This window comes from Sphaerodactylus townsendi, linkage group LG05, assembly GCF_021028975.2.
Source record: "Sphaerodactylus townsendi isolate TG3544 linkage group LG05, MPM_Stown_v2.3, whole genome shotgun sequence".
NCBI classification, from domain to species: domain Eukaryota; kingdom Metazoa; phylum Chordata; class Lepidosauria; order Squamata; family Sphaerodactylidae; genus Sphaerodactylus; species Sphaerodactylus townsendi.
The window spans coordinates 106895043-106916649 of record NC_059429.1 but is presented as its reverse complement, the minus strand read 5'-3'; the positions used below and the strand labels follow the sequence as shown (position 1 = coordinate 106916649).

Here is a 21607-nt window from a genome sequence, read left to right as displayed (position 1 = left end):
CTGTCTCAAAGAGTTTTTGAGAAATACAACGAAGAGAAGGGATCGGAGGACTTTGCTGTGTGGATGCGATAGAGTGAAATGAAAATGTACGACTGAACCAATTCAAAGAATTTTTAACAGATTAAAAAGCTGCTTGTCTTGAATCCTCATGTTTTGCTCCTCTGCTCATGTACTTGAATCAAAGCATTTTTAAAAAAGAAATACATGCCCTTGTAGCTGCAGCCCTACCTACATTACATTTGCTTTTGCTGATGGAGTAGACCAGTGGTGGGATTCAAATAATTTAACAACTGGTTGTTTACAAACACCATTTTAACAACCGGTTCTGCCAAAGTGGTGCGAACCTGCTGAATCCCCCCACTGGAGTAGACGATGTGAGCTGTTTGCACGTGATCAATTTCTGATCTGTTTGACTGCAGCTGTGATCTGAAACTTACACATTAAAACCCCTCAGAGGCTCACTGTGGGTTAAACACAGTAATATTTTGGTCTGTGGTTCTGCTTTATTCTCCAAAGCTTTGCACCCCACCTTTGTTCCCATCCCACTCCACCAGTCTATTTTTACTTGTCAGAATGACCTGACAGTCTAGCTTAGCCTTTAATACCCTTGCACACACCCTGATTGCTCAGTGGTTTGACAGAGCTTGCTGGAAGCCTGTAGCGTCCTCACATTGTGTGGTGTGACACTTGTGCAGAAGCCCGTGTCTGCTAGTCTGCTGGGATGTTTCTGCAGATCTTTTGTTTATGTATTTAATTATATTTGTACCTGGGTGCAGTTTTTAACCAAGGCTGGGCTCAGGGCTGCTTACAAATGAAAATTAAAACTATGCAACAATAACTTCACAAACAAGCTGCAATAAATAAATACATTCTAACATTTATTAATTTAAAACCAATTTAGATTGCTGCCAATTTAAATTCTCAAGCCCTAGTAAAAACGGGGGTGGGGTAGGGGGTGGGCAGGTGCTCATGATGTGGTGCAGGTGGTCATAGTCTGGCCCCAGATGTCAAATGTGGGTGAGGGAGGCCAGCTACAACTGATGAAATACTCCACAAACAAGATGTCTTAACCAAAATCCCAGTGGAACATCTCTGTCTTACAGACCCTGTGGGACTGGATAAGATCCCGCAGGGTCCTGGTATCAGCTGACAGAGTTCCGCCAGGCTGGAGCCAGGGCTAAGAAAGCCCTAGGTCTGGTTGAGACCAACCGGATATCCTTCGAGCTGGATATCCTTCAATCTTGTTGAAGGAATAGAAGCCGTAAAACTTTACTTGGAGTCAGACAGTTCCATTTCCCTTCTGATGACTCAGCTTTTCACTCTGGAGGGTACAGTAACCATTTAACAGAGTGTCAGTTGAGCTATATGCAACAGGAGAAACTCTGCATCTTGTTCATGTGTTTATCCATTTCATGTAGAAGGTGGAGATCTATCTTATACATGGAAAGATCCAAGTTGTATGAGTTGATCAAACCCTACCCATGCCCTGGTCAGTCTTTAGTAGCAGAAATGAGGCAAACTGGCAAGAAACGGATTTCAGGGTTCATGGGAAGGTACAGTGCTGGAGCATTCAGCTCCTCTGACCAGTGCACCTTTTTTTTGTTTGTAAAACTTAGAGCCTCCACTCATGTTGTAAGACACAAATGGTGAATAAACAGATATAGCTGCTCTGTTGTGTCAGTTCATGTCAGTATTACATCTAAATCAGAATTTAGCAAAAATCTTGCTCTGAATTTTTGGATCAAGCACTACTACTACTACTACTACTACTACTACTACTACTACTACTACTACTACTACTACTACTACTACTACTACTACTACTACTACTACTACTACTACTACTACTACTACTACTACTACTACTACTACTACTACTACTACTACTACTACTACTACTACTACTACTACTACTACTACTACTACTACTACTACTACTACTACTACATCGTCTATGGCACAAACCAGCTGAGGTCACCCCAGTTGTAATAGGCACACTGGGCGCCATCCCAAAAACACTAGGGGAGCACTTGAAACATCTTCGAATTGACAAAATTGTCAAACTCAGAAGGCAACCCTGCTGGGATCTGCACAAATACTATGCCGATACATTACAACTTCCTAGGCCTCTGGGTGAGGCTTGCATTGTAATGAAAGGCCAACAACCGGCTAAAGATCTGGCAGCTGTGAAATCTACCACAATAATAGTGAGAACATCCAAGAATGTGCAGAGTGCCTTTTTAATTAGCATGGGGGCAGTTCTACATTGAAATTAGGAACTGGAGATTTCCAGGTTAACAGGTGAATCTTTCAGGAAGGCTGGATATCCTAGTCGCCTTTATCACAGGAAGTTGTTTCTTGATGCTGTTTGCCTTAATTGTTAACCTCTGCCTGACAATCATTGTGATTGACAACTGGAAGCAATTTTGATGGTGGAGGGTTAAAATTGTCCCCTCTCAAAAGTAGATATTTAATAGATATAAAGATGTGGGCTTGCTGAGTTTGTCTGTGCAAAACCTCACGTGAGTGGCAGCAATTTTTAGGGTTTTGATTAACTAGGACAGTCACATGCAAAACAATGAAGCATCAAGAAGTTTAGTGCTCCCTGATTCTCCCAGATGATAGGACTTTTTTCCTGCTAGCCATCCTAAGCAGGTCTACTCAGAAGTAAAATAGGGCTTACTCCCAGGACTCTATTCTAACGATTGCCTATTATACACTTGTTCATGCCTAGATGGTATTACTTGTGCTTTGCAGTCTGATGATGTACATGTGCTTGTGTGAATGAGCTAGCATTGGCAAGTGTTTGTGGTTCACTGGTAGAGTGTCTGTTTTATATGTCAGAGGCCCAGATTCAGTTTCTAGATTTTTAAATTAAAAGTCTCATACAGTTACTGTTTTGAAAGACCTCCACCTGAGATCTCTGAGTTCCAATGCCAACCAGTAATGACCTTGATAGACCAGTGAACTGACCCAGTATAATGTTCAAACAGATCTTCTCCATTATCTAATGTTAATAGGCATTGTGTTTCACCATTGTGATTTATGCAAAATAAATACCTCTGTATCCATAGTGCTTCCCCCCCCCCCCTTTACAAATTATAGGTGGTCTTGATGTTTTACTGTCATGGTTTCCATGTCCAATAAGATGAAGTTACTCTGTCCCACGAAATAGATTATTCAGCATATGATTTCATGTGCGTTCTTTGTCTGTCCCCTGTCTAGGAGACTGCACCAGAACTGGCCTCAGAAATTGATCGGTTGCAACACAGATCTACGTCATCCAACAACAATCAGAAATGTAAGGAGGAAGGTTTCTTGGGGTTAAAGAGAGGAAATATTTTCTTTATAAAGCAGCTTGCAAAGTAGTTCCTTCCAAAATACCTGGTGGCTATATGTAAGAAATTGTAATAATAGTGTTCTGCATGAACATTATAGATAATTGGTCTGTGTGCATATTCCTAAAACATACAATGGGACTGACTCTCAAAATGGACAGATCTAAGTTGTGATCCAGGGGCTGAGGGGTGTAAACTGAGAATGAGGGTGATGATGTATTTCAGCTGCTGATAAATATATTCAGACATTTTTGTTGTTTATAGAAGATCATCTGACGTGATTTGTGTTTTTCATCCTTTTCCAAACTACTGCAATAGCAGATACAACAGGAGTCCCAGACTTCCCATCACCATTGAGAGGCTCTGGACAAGAAGAAATATTCAGCACCGAAATTGCTTATTCGGAGCAAGCAGCTATCCTACTCAAAGGCTCGTTCCCAAGGGAATCCAGACGGATCAAGGATGAGAGTTCTTTAACTGTAAGACTTCTTCTTACACCTCCTTGAAATGAGAGAATATCTGGTTATTCAAACATTTGAATATCTGCCTGGCAGCTTGAGAATTGAGAATGTTACCAATATTAACCTTAAAATGTGATGCTGAGCTCTTTTCTTCTTCTTTTGGGTTAGAAATTTAAGATCCCCAAGGGCAGGCTGGGAGTGACCAGGATAGGAGATTTGTCACCCCAGGATATGAAGAAGATCCCCACGTTAGCATTCATCGAGCTAACTGCGCTTTGTGATGTCCTAGGATTAGAGCTGAAGAGAAACAAGGCAGTAAAATGGAAGGCAACAGGTACCTCCAGATTCCCTATTTCTCTTAGTTGGATTTTTGGCATCAAATGATTCTCGTCATTGATTAAACTAGCAAGAAGGAAAATTGGCGGGCTGTTGGATCTGAAAGTCCTATTTAGGCCGTAATCAACTTTAAAGTGCAGATGTGTCCATTCCAGCATGTCCGGTGGCAATAAACCACATGTGTATTATTAAATGAATCTGCAGTGTTTTTCCTGGTTGTTGCATTTATGCATTTAAAAGAGTTTATAGCCTGTCCCTTGGTAGACTTACTGATGGTGGCTAACAAAGCAGAACTTTGAGGCCAATGGAGCCTTGTATTCATTGCCAATATATGAACACCGAGAGCTGCCTTCTGTTGAGTCAGACCATGTCTCTGTCAAGGGCAATTTGGACTAATGTATTAGCAGTGGATTTCCAGGGTCTCAGGGTCATTCACGTGAGAAGTTTTTGGGGAAACTACTTTTTGGAAGTGCTGCTAGACGGATACACTGTGATATCAGGGTCAAGAACTCCAAGTGAGCACCGTTTGGCAAACACCATTAATAGATTCTTCACTTCCATTGCAATATGATGACCATTCCAGTTTACCCTAATGATCCTTTTGGTGCTGAACTATTGTGTCATACTGCAGATCACTTACTTGAGTTTAATTATGGTTGATTGACATAACACCATATTTTCCATTGCAGAGAACAGGCTCTTTGGAGTTCCACTTGCCACTCTGCTAGAAAATGATCAGAAACTCTTCCCAAATACCAAAGTTCCATTGATTCTGCAAGCAGTAAGTTAATTTCCATATCTCATATTGTTCTTGCTGTCAGAATGCTTCTTTACTTTGAACTTCATTGCAAAGCCTTTCTTTTAATAATGACCTTGTATTTTGCTTTCTAGTTGTTATCATGTTTGGAAAAGAAGGGACTGGACACAGAAGGAATCCTGAGAGTCTCAGGATCACAGACCCGCATTAAGGTACAGTTTTATTTTCTCAAAAATAAAAGTGCAGGGTGCATATAACTTCCATTACATAAGAGGAGTTGAATTATAATCCCATTGACCCTAGCTAAACTGTAGGGGAGTGGATTGAAGTGCTTTTTTGTTTGTGTGTCTGACTTAGAGGGCAGAAGTTGCTTTAGCACAGGAAGTATTAAGAACATTTCCGAAGTGTTCCCTACTCACCCAGTACAACAAATGCAGGGTTGGTCCAGTGTGACTTTAGAAGGCTTTCCTCAAAGTAGCCTTTCTTTTGCTGGAGATCTCATCTTTCCCAGTACTTAAACTACAGCATTTTATCACTGCTGTTTTACCAGTCCTGGCCCATTGGTTGGTTGAGGTTGAAAGGCAAAAGAATGTTTTGTGTTGTCTTAACAATGCTTCATTATTTTAAAAAAATTACACCAACTCTGCAATCTTCTCACTACCAGGAGGTCTCTTTATCTTTCCCCTGTAATTTTTTTCCATTTAGAGTCTGGAACGAAGGCTAGAAAGCACCTTCTATTCTGGTATTTTTCAATGGGATGAGGTCCATCAGAATGACGTGTCCGGCTTGCTGAAGAGGTTTATTCGGGAACTTCCAGCTCCTTTGCTGACAGCAGAATACTTGCCTGCCTTTGCAGCTGTTCAAAGTGAGCTCTTGGCCGCAGAGCCTGGTCTCTATTATCTTGACCACTAGTACCTTATATTATTTCTCTGGTTCATTTGAGGGTCATTGTGATATAGTGGCTGGAAAGCTGAAGTCCAGGCAAGGAGAAGTTCAGTGGTGTAGCACAAGTCACTCTTTCTAATCCTAAATCTGAGTACTCCATCATCAACTCTATAGGAGAGGAAAAGCAAAAGAGATCTGATTGATTCTTCCTTTTAAGTAGACTTTTGTGCAGGGTGTTGTCCATGCACATTTCACTGCTGGAATAATCACAACCATTTAAACGGTGGCAGGAGTTTGCATCCTATATTACCTAGGCAAAATATGCAGCCCGTTACATATGGGGGCTCCTTGAATCTGCTGGAATCTCCACGTTGTGTATTCCCTCACAATGAACTATCTTTACCAAAAGTGGATTCCAGACTATAGCGAGTGTCACATAAAAGCTATGCTAATTTTAAATGGACCCTTTGTACTTTCTACAACTTGGTCACTGTAAAGTTGGTGCACAGCACAGGCTTCTTCCTTTCAACAATAACAACACTGGGGAGAAGCTTTGACTTACAGCTAGCTTAGTGTAGTGGTTAAGAGCAGTGAACTGTAATCTGGAGAACTGGGCTTGATTCCCCACTCCTTTACATGAAGCCTGCTGGGTGACCTTGGGCCACTCACAGTTCTCTCAGAACTCTCTCAGTCCACTCAGAAGCAGGCAATGGCAAACAGCCTCTGAATTTCTGCTGCCTTGAAAACTCTACAGAGTCGACATAAGTCTGCTGTAGCACTTTTAACCCTGCAAATCCTGGAATTAAAATGGTGCTCGGATAACTGCCTTAAAATTGGCAGATCTTTATATCTATTGAGATGGATTTGGACATGCAAAGTGCCACCAGAAATAGCTTGGCCAGTCTAGCTTCATCTCTTTTGTGTTGCCCAGAAAATTCAGTGATCTAAAATTATATCTTCTTGTATTTCATTGTATTTTCCTTGTAGTTCCCCAACTGTAGGTCCGGAACGTTTAGCTGTGTGTAAGAGAAAAAATCTTGATGTTTAATTCAGATTCTTCTCTTCACTACAGATATCCCAGACTTGAAACAGAGGTTGCAAGCTCTAAATCTGCTTATCCTGATTTTACCGGAGCCAAACCGAAACACCCTAAAGGTAATAAGCAACCACCTCCTACAGAATCCATTATCTTAGAAACGTTATCATGCAACTGTTTATGAAGCTATGACTCAGTAAATGTATGTGTCTAAATTAGGAAGGTGGCCAAAACTCCTTGGTAAAGTATATGTAGGAAGACATAAAGTATATGCAGAGAGGTCTTCAATCCTTTTAGACCCAGGAATCACACTTATGGAACTTTCTGATAGCAAGTGACAGGAAATCATATGGGCAAGGAGGAGCCAGAGTTATGACCTCACTTGTGGAATAGGAGAAGCTCTGCATAGAGCATATATGTACCAATTGGTGTGGGTTGAGCATGGCCGGTTAGGCCTGGTTGTAGGACAAAAATGAAGGCAAAAAATAACATCCACACATGTGCAAATCAATAGGTATCCTAGAAAACAACACTTTAGAACAATGCATTAAAAACATGATTAAACCCCCTCTACCCAGATAATAGGACCAACTGGTGAGTTGGACATTAAGACGAGAAGTAATCAAGGGACAATGTTCACTGGGCAAGGAGGAGGGCTGGCCTTTGAACCTTTCTGAGCTATGAAGAATCTTTTGTACTACTAAGTGACTTGATGCCATTATCCTACTGCTCCTCTCACCTGTGTGTGAAGAGAGGTGTGGTGTTGTTGCTGTCTGCCCATGTGCAGTAGGCCTGTCCCCAAAAAGCTGCAGAAATAACAAGCAGTCCTTATAGCGTCTTGCAACCCTGCAAACGAGTGTCTGGGATCTACTTGAGCATCACAGCCCTTGACTTGAAGACTGGAGGGCTTGAAGGGCTGGAGTCTGCAAACCCAGTGGGAGATGCCGTTATACAGGAAATAGATGCTTGGTCTTGGCTGTAAGTTTTAAGCAGCTGTAGCCCAGGAAAATAATGCAGATCGGATCTGAGAAGCAAGTTGCTAAAGGAACCAAGTCAGTGATCCATAATGTATGACTGCAAGGAAGTAGGCTTGGAGTAAGCGTGCTATATCATGCTGTATCAAACACAGGCTACCTATCAAGTAGGTTTGTAATTCAGTAGGGCTGAGGAATGTGTCCTGTTTGTAGCAGTATGTTCAAACTTGCAGCATCAGTGTAAGTTTGAGAAAGCTTGCATTAGGCTCTGCAGTTGCTTGCCATACACTGGCCCAGCTTTGAGCTCGTTATTGATAAGTTTAGTTAGATTAAAGTGGCCATTGGTCATCCCTTGTACTACTGCCATGGCTGCAGAATAAAGAGCTGCCTATGCAAATGGGAGATGGTCAGGTTGACAATTTCCCCATAGCCTAGGGGTCTGTATTAAGGAATTGCAGTGCCCTGACACCAGAACATTCCTAATGTGCCAAGTGGCTGCGATCTTAAGACAGCTGGTAATATCATGCAAAACACATGAATATCAAGCTGATTGAAATTTTTTTGGGGGGGGGTTAATTTTCCTTGAAGCTCAAGGTTGACTAGTTTCCGTGTTCTGTTAATTTGACCATGAATGTCCCTCTTTCCCATTTTCAGGCTCTGTTGGAATTCCTGAGGTTGGTGGCTTCCAGAGAGAAAAAGAACAAGATGTCTCTTTGGAATGTTTCCACGGTCATCGCTCCAAACCTCTTCATGCACAAAGGGCTGCGGAACAAGATCCCAGAAGGGAAGGAAAAACAGCTGGCAGAAGGGGCAGCAGATATTGTGCGGATGATGATTCACTATCAGGATTTGCTCTGGACTGTAAGTTGGGCCCAAATTACTCTGAAACGAAGGTATTTGAGTTCCCTGCATCTGTAAACAGACAGTTGGTCAAAATGGAACTTTCATTTTTTAAATGGTGGCCCTTCATTTTTAATGCTTACTAATAGAAAATGCTGAAAATCTGTAAAGCAAGGATTGGAAGTCATCGGTTCATTACAGGTGTTCAGTGGGTAACTTAGTGGCTGGCAGAAGTTTGGAAACAAAAGAGCACCAAGTCCCAAAAGGTGTTTTGATTCCTGGTCTAAGCCTGAAGCCAGTGGGCCCTCGTTCCAATGAAACCAAGGTCTGGACAGTAAACTGATAGATCAAAACATAAAGAACAAGAGTTTTGATGAAATAGCATGAAAGAGAAGAAGGGAATACAGCAGGAGAGCAAAAAGGAGCCCAGTGTTAGATGAGCATTGGAAGGGAGGGGAGAACTTTAAAAGTAAAGATTGAGGAGGCTTAACATGGTGAAAGCAGCAATCTAGGCTTATCAGAAACAAAATCACTGGCCTACCATTGGCCAGAATCAGGCTGTTCAGAATCAGGCTGCTTCTTTTATTCCTTGGTGTGGATATATTCTGTGTCCCTTCTCATCTTCATTGGATACTTTCAGAAGAGTTTCCCAGAACTTTAAGGGTGGTGAGAATGTTGCAACATAAGTAAACCATCTGAGCTCTCGTAATTTTTCATTCATTTTAGATATCGTCTTTCTTGGTCACCCAAGTACGGAAACTGAATGAGAGCAGCAGCCGGAAGTACCAGTTCTATGACAGGAGGATCAAAAACCTGTTGAGGAAGATTCACACGGACAAAGAAAAGACAGAAAAGAACCATGCGGAAGTGAGTGAGAGCCCTTACCTGCTACTGTCCTTATCTGCCCCTTTCTGTCATACCATTTCATTCCTGCCTTATTAAAGGTTGGTACTGAGGTTCATGGTAGTCGCAAACCTGCACACATTCAAGATTTCACATGCAAATGTTGGTGACTTAGGGCCAGACTACAAGTGATGGCGACCTTGGATCCATCCTGTGGCCACTAATGCCATTTTAGAAGCTAGTTAGTGAGGGAAATTTTTAATTGAATTCTAGAGATGTCTGTCTCTGCCAGACATTCCCTTTGGAAATCTTTGATTGGTGAGCAATTCACTGGCTGACTTTGGGCAGATTTCTGTTTTTTGTAAGCAGTTCTGAGATAAAGTGAAACAGGTTGAGCTCTTAATAAGTTTTTACTGCCCATGTGTATATTTTTTTCTTAAGAGGCAGATTATGAAATTTTGAAATAATTAAATGCTTGCCTGAGCCCTAAAGTAATCACAACACTTTACAGTATTAATCTGTGTTGTATTGCTACTTTATGTTTTTGAAGAAATCCATGGTGTGAGTTCTTTTGTAATGGAAGGACATTTGATCTGGGCATTCAGACTTGGATCCCATTGAGCACTTCCAGGGTCAGAAGCATTTCTGCTAGCAGAGTGCAGTTTTTCCACCCCTCCCTCCCAGTTATGTTGCTAGAGGGCCAGGGGTTTGCAGCTGCGGTGGGATGCGAGAAAGTTACACTCTGCTGAAAGAAACCTCCCCACTAGAAGAAATATTCTGGTGGATTCAGCCCTCTTTTTGGATTCACCACAGCATTGTCCTATTAGATCTCAAAGCCTATTAGATGCAGATCAACATATTTTATTTATTTGATAAGTTCATGTACTCCCTTTCTGCCAATGCATTCAAAGTAAGTTTACAATGTATAATAACGCCTGCAACATAATAGATGTATCATAAAAAGGAGAGGGACAGGAGAGCCTAGGAGAAGCAAGCAAATTGGGATAAATAGCTAGTAGTGTGCTGAAATAGAACAGTTGTAATAACATATAAGGTGATCCAGCCATGAAGAAGGCCTGTGTAACAGAGGCAAGTACAGCTTTTAGTTGTGTGAATTAGATCCTAAAGATCTCTTACCCACACCCACACCCATTTTACAGAGTCTTGATTGGACCAAGCATGGCACAGCCAACCTATTTCTTGCCCTTTCCTCCATTAGTGAAGTAGAAGGAACCCCTCATGCTGAGACGAAGGGCTGTGAGGCGTCCTTCCTCATTTTTTATTTTCACAAATCCTGTGCTTTCCTGAGTTTCTTTCATGGGGACATTTTGAAATCTCAAGTCTCCACAGCCTTCTCAGTCTATGCTCACGATGAACTGGACCAACTTAGCTAACTTCTCTCTTTTGTTTGAAGTGCCTAAGATGCACCTGTATATTGTGTGCATAAAGTCCCTTTAAAACAAGCACGTTTTGCTTGCTGCAAGAGAATTTTCTCTTATGTGAGCACCAGGGGGCGCCCCTGCTTATCTTTCTCTAGTCCTAGTCAAACATGTGTCCAGCTTTATGATGAAATGCATCATTCGATATTAATCATTACCTTGCATCCATTATGTCGAATACAAATAGTGGATTCTCAGGGCTGAGCATCTTTCTGCTTGAGCATCCAGTTCTTCCCTTATGATGCTATATTTGCGCTTGCTCACAACTCTTTTATCAGCGTGTGTTTCCTCCCCTTCCTCCATGCTGCCTCTTTCATTTTTCAGCCGTCCAAAGTAGTGAAAGTCCAAGCTTCCCTGTTCCTGAAGGACTCTCTGGAGGTTCACTTAAACAATGGCACCAAAGCAGCTGACGTTCTGCGGCAGTTCCAGAAGCACCTCTGCCAGAATGGCTGGAGTATTGTCAACACTGTCAACCTCATCAAATGGTAAAAAGTCACCAAGCTCTAAGCCGGTGTAGCATGTCTTTCTCATGTGTTAATTCCCTGCTGCTGTAGTGTGAAGAGAGCTGTGCTGATGGAAAACTAGGAACTGGTGTGGCAGCAGGAGAAACGTGGCATTGCTTAAAAAGAAATAGTCGGCATCTTCACCAAACAGCAGCTCCCAGGATACTTGGGGAGGATCCATAGCAATGAAACACTTGCAAATCCAATATAGGTTTATACTGTAGAAAGTCTTTTTGGGGTCCTGAACAGTTCTATTTATTTATTTATTTGGATCATTTCTATGTGACCTTTCCACAATATTATGCTTTCAGCTACCAGTTTCTAAATATTGTATTCATTGAACAGCATTGGCTTCAACAAACAGAAAATCCAGCTTCTCGGGGTGTCTTGCCTAACTAAGTACTATTTACCTCAAGATACAAGGATGGTAGAAGCATAGTTTGTTTTCATAGATCGCAGAAAAGCGTTTGACTGTTGTAGATCATGAAAAAGTATGACTGATTTTTAAAGAAATGAGTGTGCTACACCATCTGATTGTTTTGATGTGCAACTTATTCCCTGGACGGGAGGTTACCTTTTGTAGAGAATGTGTGGAAACAAAATGGTTTCCAACTGACAAAGGTATCAGGCAAGGATATATTTTATCTTCCTTTGGTTCAGTCTACATATAGAACATATAATAAGGAAAGCTGGATTAGATTTAGATAAAAGTGGAGTGAAAATACGGGAAGGAGCATTAACTGAGATATGCAGATGATACCACATACTGCAGACAGTACTGAAGACTTGAAACAACGAATGATAAAAGTTAAGCAGGAAGTGCCAGAGTATTACAGCTGAACATCAAGAAGACATAAGTAATGATTGCTGGGGAATTACATGACTTTAAGTTTGACAATGAAGAGATTAAAATTGTTCAAGGTCTCCTGGCTCCATCATCAACCAAAAAGAGACGGCAACCAAGAAATCAATCCATAACACGCCCTACAATGACTTCCAGCTACCAGAATGTGAAGCACTGTGGCCAAATCCCCTCTGTCCAAATACGGGCAAAGCCAGTGAACCAGCTGGAGCTGCTGGTAGGTGCTCCTAGCCATCACTGCTGTTGGTGCTGTTACCCACCCCTGCCACCTGTGATTCCAAGGACAGGGCTGAGTCCAAGAACACCCCCAATCTTGCATCCAGTCCTTCAGGAGCAACACTTCCCCACCTCTCAATCCAGTACCAGCTGCCCAGTGATCTCTTGGACTTGGAGTCTCGTTACCTACAGCACTTCTGTGTTGTTTGGATTCAGCTTCAGTTTATTGGTCCTCATCCAGTCCATCACCACTTCCAGGCAAGCGTTCAGTACCTGAAGGGCCTCTCCTGACTCAGATGGAGTAGAAACATAGAGCTGGGTGTCATCAGTGTACTGATGGCACCCAACTCCAAACCCTCTGATGACTTGACCCAGCAGTTTCACATATATATTAAATAGCAGGGGAGGGGGGGAATAACACAAAGCCCTGGAGAACCCCACCATGAAGCTCCCAGGGCTGAAAGCATGAACCATCACCACTACCCACTTTCTGAGCCTGCCCAGGAGAAAGGACAAGAATCAGTGAAGAACAGTCCCTCCCAGACCCAATCCTTGGAGCTGCTCCAGGAGGATACCTTGCCTGATAGTATCGAAAACTGTCAAGAAATCAACAGAGATGCATTCCCCCATCCCTCTCCTGGTACAGGTCCATCAGGGTGACCAATGCCATTTCTGTGCCGAACCTTTGCCTGAAACCGGATTGAAACAGATTTATATAATCAGCTTCAATTGTTCACCCACCATCAATCACTGCTCAGGGTTTGTTTGTTTTTTACATGGTCGTTGCTATACCCATTTACCTGTGAATTTGTTTGATCCTCTTTCAACATTTTCATATATTATCTTACCTTTCCTCTAAGGCGCTCCAGACAGCATATGTGATTTTTCACTCTGCCTTTTTATCCTGGCAACAGCCCTGTGACATAGGTTAGGACAAGAGAGAATGGCTGGTGTGAGATTCCTCAATGAACTTCATGGATGACTGGGAATTTGAACCTGGATCTTCCAGGTTGTAGTTTGACACATTAGCCACTACACTGCTTCTAAGTTAGTAGCCACTGCTACAAGACTAGTGAGTTTGCTGCTACAGATAAGTCAGTTTAGCCAATGGGATATTATCTTTCTGGAAGCTGAATGTAAGCAGCTCTGAGCTCTTGGGAGAAGGAGTAGAGTATAAGTATAGTAAATAAAGAGCAATTATGTTGTAGTCATGCTTCATAATTGTGACCTGAACAGTGACTGATTCAGAAAGCGATGCTACGTCTACATCCATTTGGTCATCTGTACACAAGGGTGGTGGTTTCTTTTCTTCAGTAAATAGGTATAAATCTGCCTTGCAGAAGGTTAAAAAGAAGAGACTATTGGGAATGTCGCAGTGGATTTGCAAGCATTAGTGCTAATACTCTATTAACTGTTCCCGTCTCTACTTAAGCCTGCAGTTTTCATTGGCACAGTTGAGCATCACCTGAATTAGCTTCTTGCTGAGTTGCACTGCGGCTGGATATTGATTCTTCACTGTGGTTTTATTTTCCTCTTGACAAATTAGCCCTTTACCAGAGCTTGAGAGAATGGTGGCGTATCTTACAGCAAACGTCTAAACAGTTTAGTAATTGTTCCCTCTCCCCAGGGAATCCTGGGAATTGTAGTTTGGTGAAGAGACGGTGGCTGAGAGGCATCCCAACCTAGGAAGGGTTGTGGGGGGAGGGGGGGACTAGGTACTCTTTACTTCAGGGGTCCATTCTGGATTACAAGCCATGATATTTCAGAAATGAAAGAATTTTCTTTCATCACTTGAATGAGTGTGGGTGGGATGGGTCAGGTGTGTTTGTGTGTGCATGTTACATGCTAATTTGTGACTCAGCATAATGGTGCTTGCATTTTGGGGTGTGGGGGAGAACACTCTCTAAAAAATAATTTTAGCATCCTTGCCTTACCAGAGTAAAATTCTTAGAACTCTGTAAATATGCCACAATTGTTAAACTGATATCCAGGGGGAAAAAAGTATAGCTGTGTTTCTGATGTGTACAACACAGAGGATTATTGGTCTACTCTCTATTCCCATTCAGGATGACTGTGCCAAAGCCTCTTTAAGGATGCTCACTACTGATACATACCCTATTTAGGAATGATTCTCTCCATCTGTAACTTCAGGTTAACATGTCTAATACTGGCGGATTTTGACCATGGTACTAATTATAACTATGTTCTTTTTTGCAGCGGTGGATCAGTAGATTCAATGAACTTGCTCCTGTACGAAGTTGGAGGCAATATAAGTATGTGATTTTGAATGTTGACATTTTAATTGGGGACGCTTATCCTAGTGGGGCTGTTGGCTGGGTAAATGCAAGAGCCGCGCCTGTTGGAATGAATTTTATGAGCAGCAGATGCCCAACCTTGGATTTAGGACCATGGAGATTGCTGTGTATTTTTTTTCCCACACAATCACACACATAGAGGGCCTCCCACTTGTGGTTTCCCTCTCCCTGAAATCTCTGCTCATCAGCACAGGAGAGGGGAAGAGTTTCATGAAGGTGGAGGAGTGAGTGAGGTGTGTTGAAGGGTTAGATTTTTCGGGTGTCTTGCACTACTTAAAAATCTCTTTGGATGAACCTGGAGACCAGGCCCTATGAGGGATTTAGGATTGTTCAGTTTGGAGAAGAGGAGGTTGGTGGGGGCTCTCTTTAAGTATTTGGAGGGCTGTCACTTAGAGGAGAGCAGGGTGCTGTTCCTATTGATAGTAGAAGATGGGACTCGCAATAATGGGTTTAATTAATGAGTGGAAAGGTACTGGCTGGATATTAGGATTTTTTAAACAGGAAAAGTAGTTCAGCAGTGGAATTGGTTGGCTAGGAAGGAGGTGAGATCACCCTCGCTGGCGGTCTTCAAGTGACTGTTGGAAGCACACTTGTCAGGGATGCTTTGGGCTGATCCTGCTTTGAGCAGGCAGTTGGAGTAGACGGCCTGTATAGCCGCCTTCCAATTCTATTTATTTTATTTTATTTATTTGTTACATTTATATACCGCCTTCCCCGAAGGCTCAGGGCGGTTTCCAACAAGAATAAAAGTTTAAAACATCGTATATATAATTTAATTAAAATACATAAAATACTAAACTATAGATGGCTTCAGCTATTCTATTCCCCTTTTTATGAACCCACGGGAGGCCAGATGTTTTCTTTTTATGGCAGTTGACATCATCCCGGCTGGCCAAACGCCTGGCGGAACAGGTCCGTTTTATAGGCCCTGTGGAAACTTTGTAAATCCCGCAGGGCCCTGATCTCACCTGATCTCACCTCTATGATTCTAACCCTCATGTTAGAGCTGGCCTGGACAGCAGGAGCTTCCCAATAATGTATTAAACTCCATGAAATGTTTTTAAATGGTGTTTTAATTGAGGGTGGGTGGCTGGGTATTCTGTTAGTCATCACAACTTCCCCTTAACAAGTACGTTAAAAAGAGCCTTGGTTTTAACAATCTGATTGTTTCTCAGTATTGACTGTGTTTCTAGGGCTTGCTATTTTTTCCACAAAGGCATCCAGTATATGGCATACCTGATGGTCAAAACAAACATGACTAACATCATATATCTTAGTCAAAGAGTAAAATGTAAGCTGTGCATGCAGCCAAGGTTCAGATCAGGGCCATGTGGGAAGAAAGGAGGGGATTTATCTCTTCACCCCTTACTCCATTTTGCTAATTGCAACAAGGCTTCCCACACCGTTTACTCAAAATAAAGTTTTGAAAGGACAGGCTTTTTTTTCTTTCTAAATTACTACTAACCTTGCATGAAGTCTGGTTTCATTTAGCAACATGAAACAGGTTCGAAGGATCACAGTAATTAGGGATATTCACTAAGTGGTAGGACATTGGCTTTGGCTGTACTTAGGATGCGGTCTTCACACTCATTCCTAGCAGTTCACAAATCCTTTCAGTGCCTGATGCGTCTCCGTCAGGTCTACATGTCACTGTCCTCCAATAGCTGTCCAGGATGGTACAAGGTAAGGGGTGAAGAGCACTGTGACTAAAATCATTCACATAGATTTTGTTTTTTCCTCCTTCACCTACACACAGTAACATTTTTGCTTCACCTATGCACTCTTGACAGGTTGAAAAATTTGAAAGCAATTCAGACATTCTTAGATGCAGGATGGTTTGCTCGGCTTCCAGTTTTGGGAATAATTCTTCAAAATGTGTTTTCTTTCAACAGATGAGCATTGTCTGGACCCAGATACATACCTGTTAGACCTGTATCATGTGAATCCTCATGCAGAATGGATTATAAGGCAAAACCCATCCTTTCCACGAAAACTCTAGGAGGCACATTTGGAGAAAGGAATCTAGCCAAACACTCTGTGGAACCCAGTGATCAAGGAAAATATCAGGCTTAGTGTATGCTGAAGAAATTGTAATAAATCAGTCAATTGATTGAATGGAAAAAGTACCTGTTCTTTTAAACTTCCATATCAGCTTGTAGGCAATTCCAGAGATCTTTAGGTTAGCAGAATGTATGTGGTATTTATAACTGTAAAAATGGATTTCCAAGAACAACTAGTAAACAGAAACACATCCTTCAGGAAACTGATGAGGATCATATAACAGATTTGATTCATTTACTGGAGAGACTTCATATCAGATGAAGGAGATATCAGGCTCATAGCCATTTAACAGTTTGTATTTTTATTACAAAGTTACTTGCCTGCTTCCTGAAGGAAAAAGACCTGTAAGGATGTATGCTGTTGTACATTTTCTGTTGTTTCTGGAAGGGTTTAGGTGACAATAAAACTATGCAGTGCAGGGAAACAATTTTGGGAATTTTGTGTTCAGAATGCCGCTGTCCAGGTTAGTGGTGCTGAAGTATCAAACACAACAATAGATGTGGAATGTCATCTTCTCTCAGAGATTCTAATATTACTGTTCAATGTATATGCAGTTTTGCCATGACATTAAAACAAATCTACATCAGTTTTGTACTTGGCCACACTAAGCCACCTCAGTATTATTCCTCTTTAGACTCTAGCTTGAAATTGGATTTTACATCCTGTCTAGCATTTTAGGTGAATATTTAACCTTTATTTGCTTTCTACTTGTAATGAATTTTTTTCCTAATGAAATTCCAAGTAGAAGCATTTTACATCATGCCCTTAAGTTTTTTAATGCATAAAAGCTAATTTGTAAACACCTGAGCCATATGATCTTATTTTTCATGTCTTTCATATTATTTTGATATTGAATTTTTTAAAGTGCTGTGTTTGTCAGAATATTTATCAAAAACCTGTTTGCGCAGGTGGTCCAGAAAATATGATGTGAATGTTTATTTGGAGGTTAATGTCCTTTTCTCCATTTCCTTACTTTTTATGTCCTTTTAAAAAGCTAAAATAAACATCTTAATGTGTAAAGCGTTTGTCAAAAGTGACAGTTCTAGGCGCTCTGTACTAAGCATTCAGCATCTGAAATTTTGAGTCTGTTTTGCTTTTGAATGGTCAGTATGTGATGCCTCCTTAAATCTGTTATGCTAACTACTTACAGAAAGGTGTGCCTACAAGCACTGCACCCTCTTCAAAATAGAATATCAGCTATGGATTGCTGCTAATGTCAGAAGAACAAAATCAGTGTGCTGCTACTTTAAACGTATTTATATACATACACATACTGCTGGAAGCATGTTCTTTGGGTGGTGCAGGATTTAGCACAGCCCAGTTAACAAAGGTTTCCAGACAGGGTAACTAAGCATTAATGCAAATATTCTAATCCATTCTTTAGGCTGTGAGAAAGATTTTGCATCTTCCAAGTAAGTTTTAGCAGAATAGTTAAACACTCACTGATACAGGCAACTGCAGTATAGGGAAATTGAAGAGCGGACAACTCAGGAAAAGGGGATTGTCAATTGGGGTTAATGTTCTCACTATTCACATGAAACACTGGATGCATGCATTAGAAGTCCAAATGCCCCCTTAAAAAGGAATTTTAGGAATGAGTAACAGAAAGCTGAGCAGCACAGTGTGTTGTAAAACTCCACTGGCAGGAGTTAGGGGATTGAATACAGATGGGTTTGAAGCAGGAAAGCAGGCAAAGGTGTGGAGAGGAAGTAACCATTTTTCTGCCTTCCTTCTTGGCTCTCAGTTCTACCCAGGAATGGATAGATACAGGGATCCTGCAGCCATTTAGAACACAATAGAAATGGCCTGTTGGTTGACCTAGGCTAATAATTTGCAGGATTCTTGTATCCATTTGTTCTAAGGTATGATTTCTAATGCATGCACCTTTGTGTGTAATCTGAACTGCCAATTTAGTTGCCCATGAAATCCTATCAAGATTGTGTAGATACAGCTCACTGTAGGCATACCAAACAAAAGTAATCTATGCCAGTGCACTCAGTGCAACAAAATCTGCATTGAAGTTGCAACTTTGTGTGGAGCATGAAGATCAGCATAGTGGAGGAAATATTTTGGCCCAGTAAGAAAGAATGCACTCTGTGCCCTGACCAGATAATGATGAATAAAATCTAATAGGTTAGTACTAATCAGAAGTGCAAGATTCAGAGCAAAATTATGGGACAGTTCATTGCTTCCTGAAGAATGAGGACTACTTTGTCCTCAGAATCTTTTTAAGAGGTTTGTAACCATGTTCAGTCTGAACAAAGCAATGGGAACAAATGAAAATGACTTCACTGAACAACCTGGATGCTAACAAACCAACAGCAAATGAACATTGTGACAATTGATACAAGGGAATCAATAAAGGGACTAGAGTTATAGTACTTGACATAAAGGACTGTGTAACCTCATGTCTGTTCATAATATTGATGTTCTTTGAATGTGTTTCTCTTCATGAGAGAAATTTTGTTGCGAAGGTAAAGCAGGGAGGCACAAAATGCAACACTAGCTCACTTGAGCTTTTTTAAAAAAAACAGCTTATGTTAACATTTTAATGTGATATTTAAAACAGCACATCAATAAAGAACTAGACATATTTCCAAAATGTCTGCCTGTTTTTGTCTGTTGCTGCATTTTTGGCAATGAAAACTTCCATTGTATTAAACCAGAAAAAGCTGGTTTTGAACTTGGCCCAAAGAGCAATCCTGGACTGATTGAATCACCTCAGAACTCCTCATTTAACTAATCTTACTATTCCAAAATGTAGAGTGGCCTTTACTGCCTTGTGCTTCCAACTAGGCCAATGGCTCTACTGTCTGAAAAATATAGCAAGCAGCCAAAGGAGCAACACTATTGTATTTGTGGAGAGTCTGTCATGGAAGATCTTCCACGTTCTGTTTTACCTTGTGCACTTGTACATGGAGCCCAGAGCCATATTTTTGGTTGGATTACTGAGAGGTTTAAACTGGCAATCCAACCTTGAAAAGATAATATTTTTACTATCAGGTGCTGATTCTTATGTTTCCTATAAGAAAGAATGTCTTTGCTTGTGCAGCAAAAACAATAAGAGTCAATGAGATCTGAAAGAGAGCAAATCTATAGAATTTATTAGTGTGGATGTTTTCATAAATTTGTAATTTGTCTCTTTTTAACATTTTGTGAAATGCTCATTTTATTTTAAGGTTTTATTGCTCTTACTGCACTTATTTTGTAATGGCTTTTGGCCATAAACAAGTATAATTTGATTAACTGAATCGACAAAGGAAGCACAAGACTTTGCTAGGTCTTAAACAGCTGCTTGAGATGTTGACCAAGGGTCAAGGGTGCTCCTGGAATTTTAGGTAAGCTTGACCTAATAAAGAGTGGCTGAAGATGGTGTTGGAAGGAGGATTAAGGAGTTTTGGAATTGGTGAACTGCTTGAGCTGAAGATGCGTTCACTTTTGTGTTTTCAGAAACATGAATTTTGAATATAAGAAGTTGTTTTAAAAACCCATTAGTCTCTTATTCCATTCTTACATGTGTTCTTTGTTTGCACTCTCGTTTTCTTACTGTAATTTTTTTTCTGAAGCCAATGACAAACTATTGCTGATGTTAATCACTGGTACTTCCTGCTGGGTGAGCATTTTCTTTTGAATACTGAGTGTTTCAGCTATTTGTTGTATGGCATGCAATTGTGCAGCCCAGGAAAAGACAATGGAAACCTGACCTGAGATAGGGATGGATTCAAAAGTTGCATACACTGAAGACACTTCTGCTTGAATGGGGAGAAGGGCACTCCTTTCCTACAGTCCTCCATGGTGAATTATGTTCTATTCATGAGGGCTCCAGGAACCTCAAGTAGCTTTTTGGATGTTACAGACAGCTGCGGAAATGGACAGGCAGGAAATACATTCTTCATGCAGTTCTGTGGATTCGTGATTAAGAAAAAAACAGGTGGGATTGTCCTTCTAATTTTTAATTATTTATTAAATTTATACCCTGCCAATGTTATGTTATGTTAAATTTAATTTATATACTGCCCTCCCCCAAAGGGCCCAGGGTGGTAAACAACAGCAAATAATAGTACAACCAATAATACATGATAAGATACAATACATCAGAACAAAATACTTAACAGAAACTCAATAGCTCTTAGCAATATCTAATATCAGGTTAACATTAACACAATTCACCACAGTAATTTAACATCCACATCATAAACATTATTAACAGGTTCAACATCATTTCTTAACTATACAACTATACAACATAATATTCATAATTTAGAACATCAACAACAAAACCACACAACATCTACACAAGTGTATTTAACAACATACTTACTAATCCATTATGACCAACAATAGAACCCATCCCACAATAGAACAAAAATTTTTAATTTGACAATATAACAAAAAATCAGATGGCGATTTCCTCAAAAATGTTACAATCCATTGACCTAAGAATAAACAGTCCTATTATCTTAGCTACACTACCAATAACAAAATACATTACTAATTAACCTAACCAAACTAGTTGTTATCATGCTAACAAGGATTCAGCAACCAGATTAAAACCTCTAGTCTAACATCCCACTAAACTCAATACCCCAGTAACCAAACAGAAGAGCAACCATGGGAGGCAATGTCCGTCGGATGTGACAGGAGCCGGCCCCAGCTTTTCGCCAGGGAGTTGCTGCTACCGCCGCCATGTTCCCACTGGGTGTGCCCCACCTTGTTCCATAGGGGAGCATTCTGAATGTTT

The 21607-nt window shown here is 40.9% G+C and overlaps 1 protein-coding gene across 8 annotated transcripts in view; it reads left to right on the top strand.

Annotated features, from left to right (window-relative positions):
• ARHGAP40 (Rho GTPase activating protein 40) overlaps window positions 1-19468 on the top strand; it is a 78560-nt gene extending 59092 nt beyond the window's left edge. For 7 of the 8 annotated variants that reach the window (XM_048497577.1, XM_048497579.1, XM_048497576.1 and 4 more), the window contains exons 4-15: window positions 3226-3301; window positions 3657-3817; window positions 3968-4133; window positions 4825-4916; window positions 5027-5104; window positions 5598-5757; window positions 6850-6932; window positions 8442-8648; window positions 9354-9494; window positions 11234-11394; window positions 14708-14763; window positions 16698-19468. In XM_048497577.1, coding sequence (XP_048353534.1) covers window positions 3226-3301; window positions 3657-3817; window positions 3968-4133; window positions 4825-4916; window positions 5027-5104; window positions 5598-5757; window positions 6850-6932; window positions 8442-8648; window positions 9354-9494; window positions 11234-11394; window positions 14708-14763; window positions 16698-16804 — 1488 coding nt within the window. In that variant the 3' untranslated portion in view covers window positions 16805-19468. The remainder of the gene's footprint in view (window positions 1-3225; window positions 3302-3656; window positions 3818-3967; window positions 4134-4824; window positions 4917-5026; window positions 5105-5597; window positions 5758-6849; window positions 6933-8441; window positions 8649-9353; window positions 9495-11233; window positions 11395-14707; window positions 14764-16697) is intronic. The other variant, XM_048497575.1, reaches the window with a different exon arrangement.
• The last annotated feature ends 2139 nt before the right edge of the window (window positions 19469-21607 follow it).